This window comes from Mytilus galloprovincialis, chromosome 8, assembly GCF_965363235.1.
Source record: "Mytilus galloprovincialis chromosome 8, xbMytGall1.hap1.1, whole genome shotgun sequence".
Taxonomy (NCBI): Eukaryota; Metazoa; Mollusca; class Bivalvia; order Mytilida; family Mytilidae; genus Mytilus; species Mytilus galloprovincialis.
The window spans coordinates 36,024,503-36,045,593 of NC_134845.1; the positions used below are offsets into that span (position 1 = coordinate 36,024,503).

The following is a 21,091-nucleotide window of genomic DNA, read 5'->3' on the forward strand; positions in this document are numbered from 1 at the left end:
TCTGTATGCATTAAATAAATTGTAGTTTTCACTTAATGGCAAAAATTCTAAAATGATTTCTCTTCTGCAACAAGCCAAGTACACTGAATTAAGATTTAATAAGGTTTAACATGCAATCTCGGGAACCACCTCCAATATGAATGTATGGAAATAAATTCTTATTTTAAAAAGCTTCCTTTCAATTATTGAATTTTATTGTACAGCATTTCCTACTTTCCTGTAAGCTTACTTCCTAATTGGAAAAAATAAAGCTGAGTACTACCTTAACTTGAACAATAACATTTTCCTGCATTGGTTATTGTTTATACATGCACATGTATATTTTTCAATAAACTGTTATCACAGAGACATGTCTCGCCATTTGGTAATTTTGATTATATGCAAATGTTGAAATTAAACAAACTAATACATTGTTGACGCCACCACTGCCAACACCTGGACATCATACCTATGTCTCGCTTTTTGACTGTCAAGGCGAGCCAAAAATGATAATGTTCAATATAGTAAGTCAATACGTTCTTTCATGAGTGTCATCAGAATTCAAAATGAAAAAAAAGTATCAATGAAATTATTTCTAATTTCTCAAAATATAAAAAAAAGATGCGGTAATTTATACAACGAAGATTAAGCATTCATGTTCTCATCAGTCTTCAAAACAGTTTTGATTTGGACTCTGTTATGATTAATCAAAAATGATGAAAAAGAATTAAGATCCATTCACAAATGGAAACCAAAGCCATACAACATGATGGTAGAATTGACTGTATTACATGAATCACTTTTTAACAAGCTTTTTTCCACCTTTTATAGACTAATTTGTCTGCAATGATTCAGGTCATAAACTTCAAACAATATTGTCTGAACTCTCTATTGAAATATGATATAGATTTTAAACAATTTTCGTCTCAATTCCTCTGCGTTTTGAACAAAGTAAACAAATTAGCCATTGATTAGCTATCTGCAATTAACTGTTGTTTATTCTATAGACTGACTACTTTAAAAAAAAACTACTGGATTAATCTGAAAGCCAAACAAGCAAAGAGAACCATTCATCCAAGACAAACAGAAGAAACACATATGTATCATCTTTATTGAAATCCAATAACAACTTTGTCATAGAATAAGAATCTCCAAGATTTTAGACTACAGGATATCTCTAGATTCCCAAGGTGGTCTTAAAATCAATTAATTTGTAGCAAAAAATATGAATCTAAAACTGGAAGTAAAACCATAGTATCTTAACAATAACAAATTGTTCTGCTTTATTTTTAAACTTCTGGAAAAAAAGAGTAAAACTACTAGTTTGGATCTTATAGAAAGCTCAAAACTTTTTACAGCACACAGTCTGCACCAATTTTTTTTTTTCAATTACTAGTCTGAATACAATTGTTTAGACATTTTCCTTATGTGTCTAATAAAGATTTGCAAAAAATTACTATTCCAATTTTTTTTTACTTGTCTTGGGCATCATACTAGTCGCTAATGGTGCAGACTGCAGTTTTAAGTACATTGTAACTCCTAATAAGGATTAATTCAGAAGTGCAGGATTAATTAATCAGTACAAATGTCAATTACTATAAGTTATATGGTTTGCTACTAACCCCCTACGGATCCATAGAGGGTTAGTAAAATCCAAAGGGGGTGAGACCGTAAATCAAAAGTATGATTTTTGACACATTTGTCTCAAATTTTGATATTGCATTCAAACACTAGTACTAATAATCATCTCCCAAAGTTTGATGGGTCTTTTTTCATATGCAACTAGATGTGACGTACTATGATTTGGTGGTGTTACACCTGTAAATTCATCCTTCCATTTTGGTATAGTTTGAGTTGGTAAATCTTTAGTTTTTTATGTAGTGTTTTGTGGATATTGGTCAATCAGTTCATTATGATCTCTTGTTTTGGTGTAGATGTTGTCTTTCTGTCTTTGACCTTGACTAATGTTAGATTGCCCTCCATGTTTCTAAATTAAAGGATAGTTTTACTGATCAGAGCTGTTTACTAAATATAAATAGTGTTACTTACTACACTTAAGACTGAAGGGGAAAATGTGAAAATCAAAGTCTATTTTTTTTCTAAATGCAAATGATGTTTGCTTCTACCTTACAAAATGTAATTTACAAGATTGTCCCAAATGCCCAATAGCAGTAATCATTCATTTTGTTTAAAGTTAAAACAGAATATTCCCATGTGAATTTTGAATAAACTCACTAAATTCAGAATGACTCCAGGTTGTACTATATTAAAATTTATTTCAACAACATCCATATAAAATCAATGCAATCATTTAGAAAATCTAATTGTAATAATCTAAATCTAATACATAATAAATTATTAATGAAAATATTTTTATAGTTCCAGACATTATTTGTCCTTAGATAAATGATAACATTATTACATGAAAATTATGGGTAAAGGTGAAAAATAATATTGATAGCACAAATAAAATGAACATAATTTGAATAATTTCAGAACAGCAATAAACATGATAAAATTATATTTTGTTCTTCCGTACACCTATATCACCCTGCTCAGTGGCTCTGTAAATCTTGTATCACAGCTTTGAGACAAGAGCAGGCATTATCAGCAATTTCATAATGTGTGTGTAGACATTATCAAGCTTGCTATTTTGTCAAGAGTAAAACTGTCTTATGGAGGATGAAAAGACCAGTTATAGAACTATAAACAGATAATTGGATTTTCTTCATGTGGATATCATAAAATTTCAGCCGCTTAACACAATATGAAGCTTTTTTGCTCTGACATTCACTGTGTTTACTTGCCAAAAAGGTTCACATTGTTGCTCCCAACTCATATTTTAAGATATCAATGTGTAGAAAACCCGGTAATCTATATGGATTTTTTTTATTCTAAACTTTTGTTGTCAATTAACAACATTTAAACATATAAGGAAGTACTCAAGTCTGGATTTTTAAGGACTAAGCACTGAAAAAACATTATGTATAATTTATTTTCTGAATTACCCTAGTATCTGACACTCTTAAATTTTACATATTCCTTACATGTACGATAGAATTTCTTTACAAAACTAATAAAGGAAAAAAGAATGAGAATGTTCTTCCTTTTGAAAGTAAAAAAGTGTTTAAATTGGATACTTTGATCGACCCACTCCAAGAAAAACTTTCAAGACGGCACTCAATGCCCTTTTCTGATTTATCATTGATTTTCATCGTACCTGACATAACCTTTAAATCTTAACAATGAAAACTACATCCATAGGAAACTATAGTCATTAAAAGATTTCACTGTTAGAGAAATTCTATGTCATTAAAAATCCAAGCTGAGTCTGATCAAGCTTTCTTAGAGATCATGATTTAAATCCTTATAAAATCTTAATTGATCTTGCAGCATCAATGAAATATGTAAAATAATTTCTGATCATGTGTCTAACAAAGACAGCCAGAATTTGTAAATAATATACTCAATTCCAAGGTTAAACTTTATATAATAATATAAAACACAAAGCCTTATTCCAGTAACAATTATATTAATATATGAACCAAGATGCATTGTTCTCAAAGTATATTTTTTTCAAAGAGATATTTTCTAGTCTTAGAATCAGTACTTTCAAACTTCTTCCATCTTGGATAAAGAAGCTTTGTTAAACAACAACTTTTGGTCACAAAAAATTAAGGACAGTTACCCGACAGTATCATGGCATATAATCATTTCAATTGATTTTGTAAATTGTCTTTTTAATGCACATTGATCTGCTTTCCAATTTCCTTTTCCTTGAAGTTATCAGTGTTTTAAAAGGCATTTACCTTTAATCAATATGACCTATGGAGTTCCTAACTTTTTTAATTTATATTAAATGTACTGGTAATTCAGTACATCTCATTTATGATACTCTACATACTTATCTTTTGGAGTGGAATCATACATTTTAAAGCAGTTCTAAATCTATAGAGTTTTATTTTCAATCTCAAAGCTATCTGTATGTTACTTTTATTTAAAAATAAAATATATATCAAGTTCAAGACTCTTTATTAACTTTAGCGTTTATATGTTATCAGCCCAGGCCCCTTCATAATACATCATGTACATTGGTAGTTGCCATTTGCTCTTTTATAATTGACTCATTGAAAACATAATTGAAGGCTATTTGTTTGGCTCATAATTTGCGCCATAACTGTTCCATAAATCTGTTGATATTTTAAAACGGAAAACATAAAATGGTATCTGTCGATACATAATTACAAATATTATATGTAACCTCAATATCATGTGGCATCTAAAGGACTAAGTCTTAAAAATATGTCAAAAAAACTCACTGCCAATTACCAGTAATTTGAAACATTATTCTCCCACAACCATATTCTTTTACAATTAAACTATTTTAACAAACTAGTCTTACAATAATAGAAAATATTAACCTCGCATGATTATAGAGAATTCCAAAGATCAAGAATATCAATACACAAGGTCCCTTCTGAAGTTTACTAGTTGGCTTGATTAAAAGAGACTTACTTATAATCAGAATGTCTACACAGTACTCTTTATGGCATTATAGGCCTGCTAGTAATTGGGGTTTTCTGCATGATATTTGAACTTTTTACTTCTGTTTTTTTTAGCATATTTAGATATAAGTCAAACATACCACAATGTTGATATGCTAGTAATCACTGTAGATTAACTACTTAGACCACTCAACCACGGACACCCCAGGATTCAAATGCATATTCCCGGATAGGGAAGGGTAGGGTTGTGCATCCCCTAACATGTTTAACCCTGCCACATTCTGTATGTACCTGTCCCAAGTCAGGAGTCTGAAATTCAGTGGTTGTCATTTGTTGTTGTGTTACATGTTTGTTTTTCTTTCATTATTTTGTACATAAATCAGCTCTTTCTCTTTTAAATTGTTTAAAATTGATGTCATTTTGAGGCCTTTTATAGCTGACTATGCTGTATGGGCTTTGCTCATTGTTGAAGGCCGTACAGTGACCTATAGTTGTTAACTTATGTGTCCTTAGGTCTCTTGTGAAAGTTAAACTTGTTTCATTCGCAATCATACCACATCTTTTTTATACATATTTATGTTAGCTTATTTTTTAATTGTGATGTTCTAAGAATAATGATATATTAACAGAACCTTTTAAATAGCTGGAAGTGATTATATACATCTTCCAGATTTCAATTGCATGTGTACATCGATATACAAGCAAAGAAAAAATTGTGTTGAAAAGATGAAATACTAAAACCTGAATGAAAAATATGACAAAGAACAGAAATTTTCAGTCTACATACACTCTTTTCCCTGACATCATGTACATAGCTTTTTTAAATTCAAATCTTCATTGATTAATTTAGATTAGAAGAAAAACGTTCATTGCTATTCTTTAATTAAATATACCCCATACAATTGTCAGTTATTGGCCTACTGCAGTACATGTATTACAATTCATTCTCACTCTCGGAAAAACGACATACTCATTCTCTATTGATTGTAATTTTTTCACTCTATTAGACTTATTACATTTTCTAACTGTAATTGAAAAGAACATTGCATGAGGTCTAATTGTAAAATGTGTGAAATAGGTCTGAATAATGTAAGGTCACTGTGATCACGATTAATTGTTTTTCAAAAGTAAGTATTTCTGATAAATTTGCTTTGCATTCTAGCTCTTCATACCCAATACATCAATGTTTTCCACAATTCCTGACATTTTTATGTGTCCACCCATTTAACACTTTGTAAGTGTAGTTATTACTTATAATCTAACATACTTCATACATTATAAGAAATCTTCAATTCAAACTGTACTTCCTATATATATGTTACAGTAAATAGGTGAAATTAGGAATTACACGTAATTACTAAACATTTCAGTAAATACCTGTAATTACTAGCCAATTTAGTAATTACATGTATTTACTAGTTGTTTCAGTGATTACTGGTAATTACTGATTTTTATTTTCCTTTTTACAGCTATTTACTAACTTGATGTTTTTGTTTTAAAATTAAAAACATACCTCAAGATACCAAATAAGAAAGTAAAGGGGTAGGGATTTTAAGGGAGCTTACTTGAGGATGTAGGAAAATAAGGCACATCAAAAGTGCATACTCTTTAGTGTTTTTGAATTGAAACTGGAAAATGGTTGTTTTCTAGGTCTTGAAACTTCGTAAATATATGCATGCAAGACAATGATATCAATCCAAAATTGATTTTCATAATTTTGTTAAACTAAAATCTCAATCATGTACTGTGGTTTAAAACTTTAAAATAACTTTCTCCAAATATCTTGGATTTCTATCAAACTTGGACAGAAGCTAAATGTTTATGATCATAAGGTAATATCCGAAAGTAAAGATTGTAAAAAAAATCTTCTTTTCCCCCTATATTACTTATAAACATGATAAATGGACTACCTTCAACAATGAGCAAAGCCCATACCGCATGGTCAGCTATAAAAGGCCCCGATAAGACAATGTAAAACAATTCAAACGAGAAAACTAACGGCCTTATTTATGTAAAAAAATGAACAAAAAACAAATATGTAACATATAAACAAACGACAACCACTGAACTACAGGCTCCTGACTTGGGACAGGCACATACATACATAATGTGGCGGTGTTAAACTAGTTTTTTCCCAGTTAACATTTATGCAGTTAAAGTTTTTAAAACATTAGATTTTATAAACCATCCTGGATTTTTACCCACTTTTGACAGAAGCTTTTTATAGTACCAGTCAAAAGATAGTATCTAGAGGAAAATTTTAATATTTTTTCCTGATTTTTGTTGAGCCTGCGATTAACAGCAAAAGTAGGCAAGACTATTTGTTCTGCAAAACCCTTACAATTTTAATAGCTTAATACATCGTTAACCATTCTTCAGCTAGGGGTTGAATTGAATGTCACATGAATACGTATTCAATGAGGTCCAAATATTCACTCGCAAGTGCACAATTCATCAACCTTGTTTCTCAGCTAATTTAACAAAATAGAACTAGATTGGCTACTAACAGTGAATTATAATTTCACGGTATCATTTTTATTAATGATTTAACAAACAAACAAATATATATTTATTTATTTTTATATCTCGAAGCTAATGCATATAACAGTTCATTCCAGTTCTTAACCTTCACAACGTTATCTGATCTTTATAAGGTAATAAGTCTAAATATTCTTCAAACTCAAAGTTTTTTTTTTAAAAGTTAAAAATAATGCTTTGGGAGAATTTTCCATTTCTGAATTCCATGTGTGTTGAAATTGGTCAAAAATTATCTGTATAATGCTTAACTTTAACCATTTTGGATTAAAACTAAAGTTACTCTGATTTAACCAAATATTTGAAAGTCCCTATTTATTCAAGATATTTTGAATACAGATGAACCATTCAATAATTTAAGAGTACTAACTGATCTTCTAGTTAGTAATACCATAACTTTTGATCATCTGACCATCATACAACATTATTTTAGTAGTCAGTAAATAGGTGTAAAAATTCATTTTAAAATTAGTAATTACTGGTAATAACTGGGCCATTTCAGGAATTACTTGTATTAACTAAGTGCATCGGGGATTACCTGTAATTCCTAAATTTTAGTAATTACATGTAATTCCTAATTTCACCTATTTACTGTAACATATATATATATATGGTTTTAATTAGATGAAATTCACTTTTTGTAAATATTCTATGATCGAATGAAGTTTTTTAAAAACTTTTTACCATCAAAAAAAGGTACCCTTATAAAACACAGAGTGTAGGTGGTAATGGTGATAACACAGCTATACATGTATAACATTTGACATTTTTGCTTATAAATTAAAACTCAGATTTGCATTGATCCTGTATAAAAGTATAGAAATTTCATTGATTCAAATATCTAATTCATGCTTTATTGCGGAATAAAACACAAACAATTTTAGTGAATGAAATAAAAGTAGATCATTGTGTGATACACATGCGCAATCAAGAACTGAGTTTTAATTATTTTTTTCATAGCCAATTCAAAGATACTAACATTATCAGCCAGTTCAGACACCGAAGACAAATTGTACAAATTGCGAAAATATAAAAATAATGTACTTTTCCATCATGTCTATCTTATTAATCAAGCCCTGATTAACATCGTCAAAATCCTATTAACAAGGGATCACTAAGGAATTACAATCTATTCTACAATTGTTACATGCAATCTCTAGATTTGATATCAAATTAGTTTACAAAGAGTTGTAAATGCCATGGTTAATTTCGTCACAATATTTGTCAAAGTCAGGATCAGGTCAGTCTATATTCTCTACAGAATTAGTAACATTAAATTTTATATGCCAACTCTTCTAGAACTTTGCCTCATTTAACAGTTATGAAAATGACAAAAGTGAAATTGATGAGGCAAATACCAGGAGGGTTATAGGTGTTTGAAAGGATGATTATTGCCTTAGAGACATGAAAATTTCAATATAAAAAATATTGTAATGACAAAACCCTTTTAAAAGACTGATTAAAATGTCAGGAGCGTTTGAAATTTATGGTTTTTTTTGTAATAATTTCCTTTATGATGTTGGCTATGACTTAATAATGATGTTTGAACTCTAATAAAACTCTGTAAAAAAACTTTTCCTTTGTTCTCTGTGGATTTGTAGCAATAAAACAATCTAATAAAAAAAGAGATTTTTCTAAATGTACCAATAAAATTTGTCCACCTCAACATGCTCAACTTACTTTTACTTAATCAATGTTAAAAGAAATCAATGTTCTTTTTAGGCCCTTTGATACTAGAATTTTTAATAGTAATCTTGATACCCAAATTTCGGACGAACAGACAACATGGTCAACTTTTTCTTTTCCTATTGAGAAACTCACATTTTAATGTCTGAGGTTTTTTTTAATCTTTTTGGTGTGATAGGCTGATGAAAACATACAAATTCAATATTCTTTTTGTCACCACTTTTTTGTACCATGTATTGCCCTATGTCAAGTACAAATCTTCTGAAATGTTTTACAATAGCACATATGGCAACAAACATCCCAAAGATAGTTTATTCCTGATTAATTCATGGCATTATATATCAAAATTGACCCCCTTTAAACCTAAATGTCAGTTTTGTTGCATATCAATGTACAAATCATGTAATTTTCTGGAACATTGTTATCAATATTGCACAATTCATGTTTGGTATGGTGCATTATACGCTATGAAACATATTTGTTCAATTACTTCAGCTTGGTCATTAATCTGCAGGAATGGTTCCTAAATTTGTGAAGTATCTCTTAAACATGTTTTATCATTATGCTTTGTCAGTAGATCAGGAACACTGTTCATCATAAATATTATAAAAGGGGAAATTTTATTCAATCTATCAGTTTATCACGTCTGATATATTTGTTATCAGGTATCGAAGGAGCAATTCAGAAATATTGTTGCATTATGTGTAGCATCATTAGTTTTGAATTCTGGGCATACCTTGGCCTGTGCAACATAATGTAGGAAAAGTGTTTTCGTGTAGATAGTTTTACTGAAGACCATTCAGAGCTTCACACATTGTACAGACACCTGCAGTCTTCATGCTTAACCACTAGACTACCAGCCTAGGCTTATAAATTGCAAGCAGTCTTCATGCTTAACCACAAGACTACCAGCCTAGGCTTATAAATTGCAATCAGTTTTCATGCTTAACCAAAAGACTACCAGCCTAGGCTTATGAATTGCAATCAGTCTTCATGCTTAACCACAAGACTACCAGCCTAGGCTTATAAATTGCAATCAGTCTTCATGCTTAACCACAAGACTACCAGCCTAGGCTTATAAATTGCAATCAGTCTTCATGCTTAACCACTAGACTACCACATTTGTACTAGCCTAGGCTTATAAATTGCAATCCTGATTGTAAAACTCTTCTCTACAAGCCAAGAGAATATAACTAAAATTTGTGTAAAATTGAGCTTAGGCTTGTGGATTCAAAAGTTTATCATGAAGACTGAGACCCAAGTCTATTATTGAAAAATGTATGTTGACCGCTAGTTTGAGAATTATCTGATGTCCAAGAGTCCAACCAGTGAGTCACTAATACATCTGAACATTTCTAACTAGTTGATCACAAGAGGTCTCTATTTGTATTGTTGGGATTCAGTCCCATTGATGCATACCTTGCATATATTTTTTTTTAATTACTGTAGTCTTTTTAAAATGCATTGTAATCAACATACCCATGTCTCTTTCTTGCCTTGGGCATCAACGAATATCAAATGTGTTGTCGTCAGATAGAGAGTTCCAAGTGTTGATTTCCGAGCATTATATCTTTCTAGAAGCTTGACATTATCAACCTGCAAATAAAAAAATAAAAGTTCAATTCAAAGTATTCTTTTTTGCATTGCTTTCATATATAAAAAAAAATCTGAGCATTACTTTTGTTTTAACTACTAACAATACAACAAGCATTGTATGGTCATGATGGTGAAAAGCATTATATTCCTACTCTCTAAGTCTTGTATCAAGCACTTGATATCATCATATCACATATATAACCATGACATATTTCATTATGTTCACAGTTCATATATATAATATATTTAGTTTGTGTTTGTCTGATTTAGTTGGTTTCTAAATATGTTCCACTGCTGACAAATATCGATACTTTTGTTCATTTATACTGTATCTTTACTACATTTCCGAAACCCTCTCATAGTTTTTTCAGTACAATCTATTATTTATTCCCCATAGTTTAATGTTTTCTTGTGATTACCTTGAATTTCAAATCGGCACCAAATTCAAGGTTTTGAAAAATAATCATTACATTGCATTAGATCCCATTAATTTATATCATATTTCGCGGCCTTATATTAGCTGACTGTTGTATAGGCTTTGCTCATTGTTGAAGGTCATACATTGACCTTTAGCGATTAGTTTCAGTGTCATTTGGTCTCTTGTGGATAGTTGTCTCATTGGCAATCATATATATATACCACCTTTTCTTTATTTAACAGTATTTCTTTAATTGTATAAATAAACCAATTTATCAAGACGTTTCGGCCATTGGCCTTCTTCAGTTCTTTATTTTTCCTCTCAACTAAAATGTCAGCCATGTAGTTGAGAGGAAAAATAAAGAACTGAAGAAGGCCAATGGCCGAAACGTCTTGATAAATTGGTTTATTTATACAATTATAAAAAGTATGTTCCCTATTGGAATTTTGAAAACAAGGAGTATTTCTTTACTCAACTGTTTTTATTAAATAAGGAAATCTCTGAAATCTTCAGTCAATCAGAATATAGAAATTGTCTTTTTTCCCCTGCTGAACATCTAAAATTTTGGATCATTAGAAAGATTATAAATATTTTTGTTAATACCTTACTACATGTACCTTCTATGGATCAAAGCCTCATTTGGCAATGTTCTTCCTATGTATTACAAATTCAGACTTTACCTCACTCAGCATTTTAAGATGCTTGAGCATAAATCTTATGAAACTAAAACTTTTTTAACAGCCATTTGTTCAATAATATCCTTCAAATTTTGATAGAGTTCATCTATAGTTCTTGTTTCAGAGTTAAATTACTGTTTTGTAAATATTTGGTACGAAGGCCATGAAAAATGAAAAACTTCCGATACTTTAAATGATACATTTCCGTCCTTGAATTGACTCACTACCAGGAATTTTTTAATTTAATATATGTAAATCAATTTATTACTAAATATATGTTGCTGAAAGTTTTTCTAAAACTTAAATAGACATTTTATTTCAAATTTATGCAAATGATGTGAAAAGTGTTTCATCCTAATTAGGATACATTCTTTGTTGTTTATGTTTACACTGACTATATTTCTACAATAAGGAACATAAATCAAGCATTTTATTACATAAATGTCTCATTTCCATATATACTTTTCACATCATTTGCATAAATTCGACATAAAATTTCTATTTAGATTGTAAAAACTTTTTTTTACAATAACATACAATGGACATTCTTTTAAATCTAAAATTTAGATTGGAATCAACCAATTCCATTATTTAACCACGATCAAAGATATAAAAATAACCTTTTAATAGCCGCCACGATTCACCATTGTAATTCATTTCAGCAGCAGACCATGATGATTAAGAAAGCAAAGTACATTTGAACTCACAGTTATGAAAAAAAACTTAATCTGTAAAGTTTTTTACATTTTAATCAAGAGTTGCATGTGCACAACCATATATAATCTGGTTAAGAAGTCATGCATATGTATGTCATGATGAGAAAAAGAGCAATAGTGGAATAAAGTATGTCTGTTCAAATGCACTTTGGCTTCATTATCATACAGTATTATGCTATGGACAAAATATTTGTTTGCTAGCCAGTACTACTGCACAATTGTATGTACAAAATACACTAAATCCCTATTGTGTGTAAATTTTTAGGGAAAGCATTTTGCATTTAATCCTTTTAAACACTAAAAAGTCAATGAAAGCAGTCAGGATTTTGTGCTTAGTCATCTTAATCTTATCTTTCAAGGCTGTATAACTTTAACAAATTTTTAAAATAAAATCTTTGATATAATTTTACAATTCAAGGTTCAAATTTGTCAAGAAAAAAAATATACATTCCCTACTAGAAAACCCATTTGCCACTGCAAAGATGTCCTTTTGTCAGAGCTTTAAAGTATCTATATATAGCTACAATCAAACATATTATACATTGTTACAAAAATGTATATGAGACTCCTCCACCAATCTCTAATATACATGTATAATGGTCTTTCTTTTGATATGAGCACTACTTCATTTTTCTGTTTACTATAATGGTATATAAGCAGGAGACTTTTCTATATCAGTTTTAATAGGAACAAACCATTCTATGATTTTTCATTTTTCATGCAAGCAAGTGAGCTAATTAGGCCATAAAAAATAGGTCTGTTTGCCCTAACCCTATCTACCCAGAAAATAGCTGCCTCCTCAAAATCTTTTATTGCCCTGATGTTAAAATATTCTTTTTTTATTCATGAAGACTAATAGGCATCTGATACTTGTGTTTCTCTTTGATAAAAGAAAAAAAGAAAATGCCTTCCTACCTACCCACTGTCTCAATGCTTGGTAGGGTTTGGGCAAACCAAAATATTTTTAAGTGTGGCCTTACCTTATTTTGATATACCGTTAAATTATAAGCAACTGATGAGAAGAATTTTCCTGGAAGTCACTTTTGAGCTTGAGTCTTAAAATCATAATTTGATCATTTTTAACCCATTCATGGAGTTTGGAGAGTAGTATTTGTTTTCTACTTTAAAAGGTACTACGTTTAGGTCAACCCAAGAAGAAAATTTACCTTAAATATGCACAATATTTAACTTAAACTGATTATTTTTATTCTAAAATTTTGTAAACTAAACTTGAGAATATTTTGCAAATTGTATTGAATAATATATGCAATTCAAGTTATATTGGCTCAAACGTTTCTGTTTATTTGAGAGAACCAGTAACTTTTACAAACAAGGGGACAACTTATCTATATATCATTTTAAAGTCAACTTAAAGCATTGAAACTATTAAGAATATATATGTTAAGAATATACTTTTGATAAATGTACATGAAAAATATGACAAAGCTGCAAATTCCTGATTACTATAATATAAACATTAGCAGCAACTTAAAGTGAAAGCAAATCAGCCGTTTATTTCTAAACAGTTAATTTAAGAAGCTGGTGCATTTTCAAAATTATAGTTTTCCAGAAATTCAAATGTTTACATCAGCATGCTTAAACTTTGACAGTTGTAGCAATCTGACCCAATATGCAAAAATATGGTCTAATATATTTCAGGGGTTTTAATGAATGGAAACTATTCATGAAGAATTTTTTTAAGAAAAAATTACCATAATTTCCTTAAACTCATCGGCAGTCTGAAAGAAAAATTCATATACATAAATAGCAAGAATATATTTTTTCTAAATTGTACCAGAATCTGTCGGAAGGCCCGATTAAATACAGTGATTTAGTGTTTGTGGTTATTTCTATTCTTCTCAATGTCTGAGTTTCAATTGTCAATTTTCAGAAACAAAGTAAGTGGTCTTATTTCTGACATGAGTTTTAATAACCACAAGGATAAGATAAACTTTTTGATCATCAATATGAAAATCTTGGGACCCACTTATGGTATCATAAAGTTAGAAAAGTAGCCAGAAATTTTCATTTATCAACAGAACAAAAAACAGCAAAACACTGTTATTAAGCAAGTGTAACTTAATTTATGAACATATAAATATACTGAAAGCAACATACAGTATACATGTACTATGCTAACATTGAAATCAATTGTGCAAGTATTATTTTGTTCTGATATATATTCTAAACATCAACAATGTTGCAATTAAATGGTATATTAAAGCATAAAAAAAGCTTTTCTTGATAGCGCCTTTAAATCTTACCCTTCTATTTATAGAATTTTCCGAAGGAAAGTGTAAATCCAACACATTGCCCATATCATGTATCCATGTGTGAGCAATATACTCTAGTGATTCTAGTTTTTCTTGTGTCCATTCTAACACATTCATTTATCTAACTTTAAATAATATTTCAATATATACAAAATTCAATTAATCGGTCAGGTTGTTAATTGGCTTTCAACTATATCAATGTCCCATAATGGCAAAACATACGGAGTATCAATAGAATCCTGTTTGATACTCTTTAATCAATGAATTGTAAATGTAAAACCGTTTTGTTTAAATTATTGTGAATCTATCCTTGATATTAGTGCACTTCTCATATGAACATCCAGAACAATACTAGATATTCGACTCCGTTGGTTTTTATTTCTGCTGCTATCCCAAGCTGCGATTTCCACGGAAAGTTAAAAAAGCAAGAAAGTTTACAATATCCTCCTCCGTAAATAATTAATTTACTTAAGTTAAAATCTCGGTGGAGTTGCAATGAAGTAAAAGTAAAAGCGAAATTGATTGTACCATTAAATCATCAATACCAATAATAGTCTTGATAGACAGGAAATGAAACAGAAAGAGTTACAGCACTACAAATTATCACTTATTCACTTGTTATAATATCTGTTTTAGCTAATTTTGAAGAATTATTTTTTCCAAATAATTCTTTTAATACAAATTTGTCCAAAAAAAAACTGCTGATTTTTTTCTCAACTCCAAAAAATATTTGAAATCTGACAATTCAACATCATTAATTTTCAAAAATCAAATCTTTAATAGCTCCTGCAGTAGATCTAAATTGATAAAATAGCAAAAAATATAATTTCACATTCCAATAATAAATGCTATCCCAAGATACTTCCGTAAGCATGACCGATTCCACTATCATCAGAGAAAATGTTTGCCTTATTGATTGACAATCTTAACAAACATATATTGATTGGTCAGATTTGTAGCAAGACTGTATCATGATACCTAATAACTTTTCAAACAGTTTAACCAAGTCTTAATGAATCACTGCATTCAGAATTAATGGTATTTGGTACTGATGACTCAAGACAATGTCCACAGATGGTCAATAGGATAAAAGAGATGCTGATACCATATAAGTATAGTCAATGACAATTGATAAAATATAATAAAAAGATGTGGAGACAAATCTCTACAAAAGAAATCAACAACTATACATTGTAGGTCACTGTATAACATTCATTAATGAGCACAGCCAATATTGCATAGTCAGCTATAAAAGGCCCCCAAATGACAAATGTAAAACAGTTCAAACATGAAAACTAACAGCATGATTTGTATACAAAATAATAAACAAACAAAAAATATGTTACACAGCAACAAACAACAACTATTGAATGATAGGCTAATCCTGTCTTAGATGGGTAAAACACAATAACAAGAACATTTCCAATTGGTCTTTGTTATGTAATCTCTATGTACAGCTAACTGAAATACATTTGGATGCTGTTTTTAATATTTATACCTCATTCAAAATTTTAAGATTCTATCTTGAATAGTGTTTGAACACCAGTGAGATTTTTTGTTCAAAAATTGTAATTTTTAGACTTTATGTGGTTGCGCTTTTAAAGGCTTCAAACTTTTCATGATTTTTGTCTTAATAATTGTAATCTTTTTAACAGTAAGTCTAATGATCATTTCAGAATGTTCTCCACACTGCCCCAAGATGTGTTTTATTACACAAGGAAGAAAAGGCAGAATGGAAAGCAAGTTCATTATAAGATTGAACAATTTTACAGAATTTACTTAGCATGAAATATAAATCGAAAAAGCGGTAATGATCCTTCCGCAGGTTCAGGCTGATACAATTCAAGGATATCTACAATTATACACAACAGACAGTAGGCAAATTTTGAGGATTTCCTGTCAGGCTAAGTTTATATTTAAAATTGATCAATGCAAACAAAATTTTCCAACCTTCGTCTGTACTTTCTTCGTCATGTTTATAGTACCATAAGTAATCATTAGAGCTCCAGGATTAACTGTCCAAAGATCGTAACAACAGTGACTTGTTCCATATTGATTATTCTTAACAAATACCACAATACTGTATTTATCGTGTTTAACCGGGAAATCATTTGCATTCCATTTTGTATGATGACTCTCCAGCATATGTTACGATTCTGTGATATCAGAAATGTTCTAATCTTTGATTAATGAAGAGTATTCTATACTAGATTAGACACAGTCATGATAGTCAGACTCCAACTTTTTATGGAAAACTTTGGTCTGTTTTATTCATGAATATTTAACACTCAGCAATTCAATTAATTTTAACCAACTTCATTTTTAAATGAGAAAAGGAATTTTAACTCAAATATCTTCATTAACATAAGGTGTCAAAAATCTTTTAAGTTTTCCTATTCTATTACTTTCAAAACATAGTTTTTTTAATCAAAGAAAGTATAAAACACAATATTCTAAATACTGGCATATACAATGTATATACTTTATATAGATATAAGATGTGGTATGAGTGCCATTGAGACAACTCTCCATCCAAGTAACAGCAAGCTAAACAGGAAAAACAACGGTCTGATCTATATAAAAACAAGAAAGGAGAAACATGTATGAACTACATAAACAGACGACAACTACTGTACATCAGATTCCTGACTTAAGAGTAATAGGACAGGTGCTAACATTTATAGCATGAATAGTATCAAAAGTGAGACTCAGGGAGAGAAATTAACAAGGGTACATTCAAAAATCCTAGATGCAACTTAGAAATATTGCTTCCATTTAAGCAATACAAAGAAATATGAAATGAACTAAAAACCTTCTATTCCCTTGACCTCCTGACAGTGACAAGTTGTAAATGGATATATTCATGATATTGTAGTTCTATACAATTAGCACTAGGTTCTAGAAATGGCTCTGGAAGAATATAATTTCCCCAAAGAGTAACTTTCTTACCATACATTTCCACTGAGGTTGGAACAAATTGTCTTACAATATTCTTTGCATTTGCAGCTACATATATACCTGTCAACCCATATTACTGTATGTGTCATTAGGGACCATAGAAGCTTTAATAGGTTTGGAGAATCAAGACAAAATTAATCTTTTTATGGGGTAAAGAGTTTCACTACTATTTCTCTGTATCATAAAGTTCATGTTATGTACAGTACATAATGTGATTGAAAGCAAGGAAGACAGGTTAATAAATTGTTACCTTTTAATCAAATATCCTCGCCATAAAATATTCCTGGGCTACAATTTTTAATTAATTGCCAATACTTGGTCCTTGGCCTTATTATTCATAAAAGGGGTAGCTTTCTATGTTGCCAGACTTGGTCACATAAATAATAACATTAAAACTATACAAAATATTAATAGTTCTGATTTTTCTTCTTTTTTTATTTCATTTATAGTTACCTGTAATTGTAACATGAACATTTGTGAGAAATTAAATGATTTCTGTTTCAAGATTAATAAAAGAGAATCAGTGGGAATGTGACATTTACATAAAAGGTACATGTTAAAAAATCAAACGAAAGTAGTTCCCCAAAACTGGAAACTGACAGATCACTACACCATCTTACTCTTCAATGATGGACTTGTAAGTGTTATAATACTAACTTCAAGCTCAAAATCTGATTTAACCAGATGCTCCACAGGGCGCAGCTTTATACGACCGCAGAGGTTGAACCCTGAACGGTTGGGGCAAGTATGGACACAACATTCAAGCTGGATTCAGCTCTAAATTTGGATTGTGATTAAATAGTTGACACAGCATAGGTTTCTGACACAGAATGAATGTGGTCTAATGAACTTAAAATATTTTGTTTGCCTTTGAGCAATTCACTATGCTGTTGAATATTAATCCTCTCAAAAAAATGTTTGAAGAAATTTTCTTTTTATTTATGAAATCTGAAATGAGAAAATTTTAACCCCCCCCCCCATTTTTTTTCACATCCCCCTTTCCCTTTTTCCAAAACTGATCTCAATTCAAATTTCTAATGGAGTTTGCAACAATCACTACTATTATTTAAAAATATTTAAATGCAGAATAAAGTGATTGTTATCTCTGAATGGTAAAGATTGTTTTTAATTTATCAGTTGGTAGTAAAAGTGAATATACATTGTATATTGTATAAAACAATTATTTAAGTTGATTCAACTACTATTCTGGACAAAGAAAGATAACTCCAATTGAAAATTTCTTGCTATTGTACAATATTGTGCAATTAGATATTTCTTGCTATTGTGCAATACTGTGCAATTGAAAATATTTGCTATTACACAATACTGTGCAATTGAAGATTTCCTGCTATTGGGCAATACTGTGCAAATGAAAATTTCTTGCTATTGCACAATACTGTGCAATTGAAGATTTCTTGCTATTGCTGAATACTGTGCAATTGAAAATTTCTTGCTATTGCACAATATTTAATATAATAATTTTGGATTCTGATTTGAACCAACTTGAAAACTGGGCCCCTAATCAAAAATCTAAGTACATGTTCAGATTCAGCATATCAAAAAAGCCCAAGAATTCAATTTTTGTTAAAATCAAACTTAGTTTAAATTTGGACCCTTTGGACTTTAATGTAGACCAATTTGAAGACGGAACCAAAAATTAAGAATCTACATACACAGTTAGATTTGGCATATCAAAGAACCCCAATTATTCAATTTTTGATGAAATCAAACAAAGTTTAATTTGGGACCCTGATTTGGACCAACTTGAAAACGGGACCAATAATCAAAAATCTAAGTACATTTTTAGATTCAGCATATCAAAGAACCCCAAGGATTCAATTTTTGTTAAAATCAAACTAAGTTTAATTTTGGACCCTTTGGACCTTAATGTAGACCAATTTGAAAATGGGACCAAAAATTAAGAATCTACATACTCAGTTAGAATCGGCATATCAAAGAACCCCAATTATTCAATTTTTGATGAAATCAAACAAAGTTCAATTTTGGACCCTTTGGGCCCCTTATTCCTAAACTGTTGGGACCAAAACTCCCAAAATCAAACCCAACCTTCCTTTTATGGTCATAAACTGTGTGTTTAAATTTCATAGATTTCTATTTACTTATACTAAAGTTATGGTGCGAAAACCAAGAATAATGCTTATTTGGGCCCCTTTTTGGCCCCTAATTCCTAAACTGTTGGGACCTCAATTCCCAAAATCAATCCCAACCTTCCTTTTGTGGTCATAAACCTTGTGTTTAAATTTCATTGATTTCTATTTACTTTTACTAAAGTTATTGTGCGAAAACTGAGAATAATGCTTATTTGGGCCCTTTTTTGGCCCCTAATTCCTAAACTGTTGGAACCAAAACTCTCAAAATCAATCCCAACCTTCCTTTTGTGGACATGAACCTTGTGTTAAAATTTTCATAGATTTCTATTTACTTAAACTAAAGTTATAGTGCAAAAACCAAGGAAATGCTTATTTGGGCCCTTTTTGGCCCCTAATTCCTAAAATATTGGGACCAAAACTCCCAAAATGAATCCCAACCTTCCTTTTGTGGTCTTAAACATTGTGTTAAAATTTCATAGATTTCTATTCACTTTTACTAAAGTTAGAGTGGGAAAACTAAAAGTATTCGGACGACGACGACGACGACGCCAACGTGATACCAATATACAACCAAAAAATTTTTAATTTTTGCGGTCGTATAAAAACATTGCTTAATCATGAACCTAACCAAAATTATTAACACATACATTAACTGTAATTATTGGGGAAGTTGTTGAAATTGTGATATTTAGGGCTTGCAGTTCAGTTTTTGAAACTTTTCTTATTCCTGTGGGATTCAGACCTTATACTGTTAGTTTTAGCCACTTGCCTAATCCTTGCCCTTATTCCAAAAGAAACTAAACAAACATTCTGAGAGTATTGCATTGCAATACAAAGTTCCCTTCCGGTTAAAAATTAATCGACTGGAACAAAATGCAAACTTGATATACATCATACATGTTTAATACTTGTCATGGTGTAAACTATGTTACAAATATCAAGTCAATATATTCAAATCAAGCATGTCCAAGAAAAGTGTGGAAAACTGATTATTCTAAAATTGATTTTTTTAAAGTCCACCAACTTTATATCTGGACAAAATCATCTGGACAAAATCATCTGACCAAAACAAAATTCGAACTTGGTCTGTAACTTGTCATGATAAAACTAAATACCAATTATCAAGTCAATATCTTCAAGCATGACGAAAAAAAATGTGGAAAACTGATAAATCAAATGAACTTTTCAAAGTCGAAGGACCATAACTCTGCACAAAATAATTAGACCAGAACACAGTTTGAACTTGATCTGTAACTTGTCATGATAAAACAATATATCAAATCAATATCTTCAAGCACGAAGAAAATAAGTGTAGAAAACTGATTTGCCAGACATACAGACTAAAGGATTTCAAACCTGAAGTCTGATTCTTTCCTACTTGGCAGCAATTTAATTTTGCAAATTTATAATATATTTGATGTTGGTAAATAGGAAAGATCCAAGTTCTATGTGTTAGCGACAATTTATATTCGCTTTATTTATCTTCTCAAAAAAGTTGCTAAAATAGATCACACGCGAAAATTTGTTGGTTTACAGTAACTACAACAGAGATTTATATAACAAGATGTTAAAACACTACAGAAAGCTGTAGTTACATTTACTTAAACTGTGCAGCAAGCTATTGATTGTGAATCTGA

General features: G+C 30.2%; 1 protein-coding gene across 4 annotated transcripts in view; it reads right to left on the bottom strand.

The window, feature by feature from the left end:
- The window catches only part of LOC143085676 (phosphatidylinositol-3,5-bisphosphate 3-phosphatase MTMR6-like), a 66,349-nt gene that overhangs the window by 39,935 nt on the left and 5,323 nt on the right, over nucleotides 1-21,091 (bottom strand). For 2 of the 4 annotated variants that reach the window (XM_076262170.1, XM_076262174.1), the window contains exons 1-3: nucleotides 14,377-14,517; nucleotides 13,825-13,851; nucleotides 10,185-10,301 (exon numbers count right to left, since the gene is read on the bottom strand). In XM_076262170.1, the coding sequence (XP_076118285.1) occupies nucleotides 10,185-10,301; nucleotides 13,825-13,851; nucleotides 14,377-14,502 (270 nt within the window). In that variant the 5' untranslated portion in view covers nucleotides 14,503-14,517. Of the gene's footprint in view, nucleotides 1-10,184; nucleotides 10,302-13,824; nucleotides 13,852-14,376; nucleotides 14,518-21,091 lie in introns of those variants that run through there. The other 2 variants (XM_076262171.1, XM_076262172.1) reach the window with 2 other exon arrangements.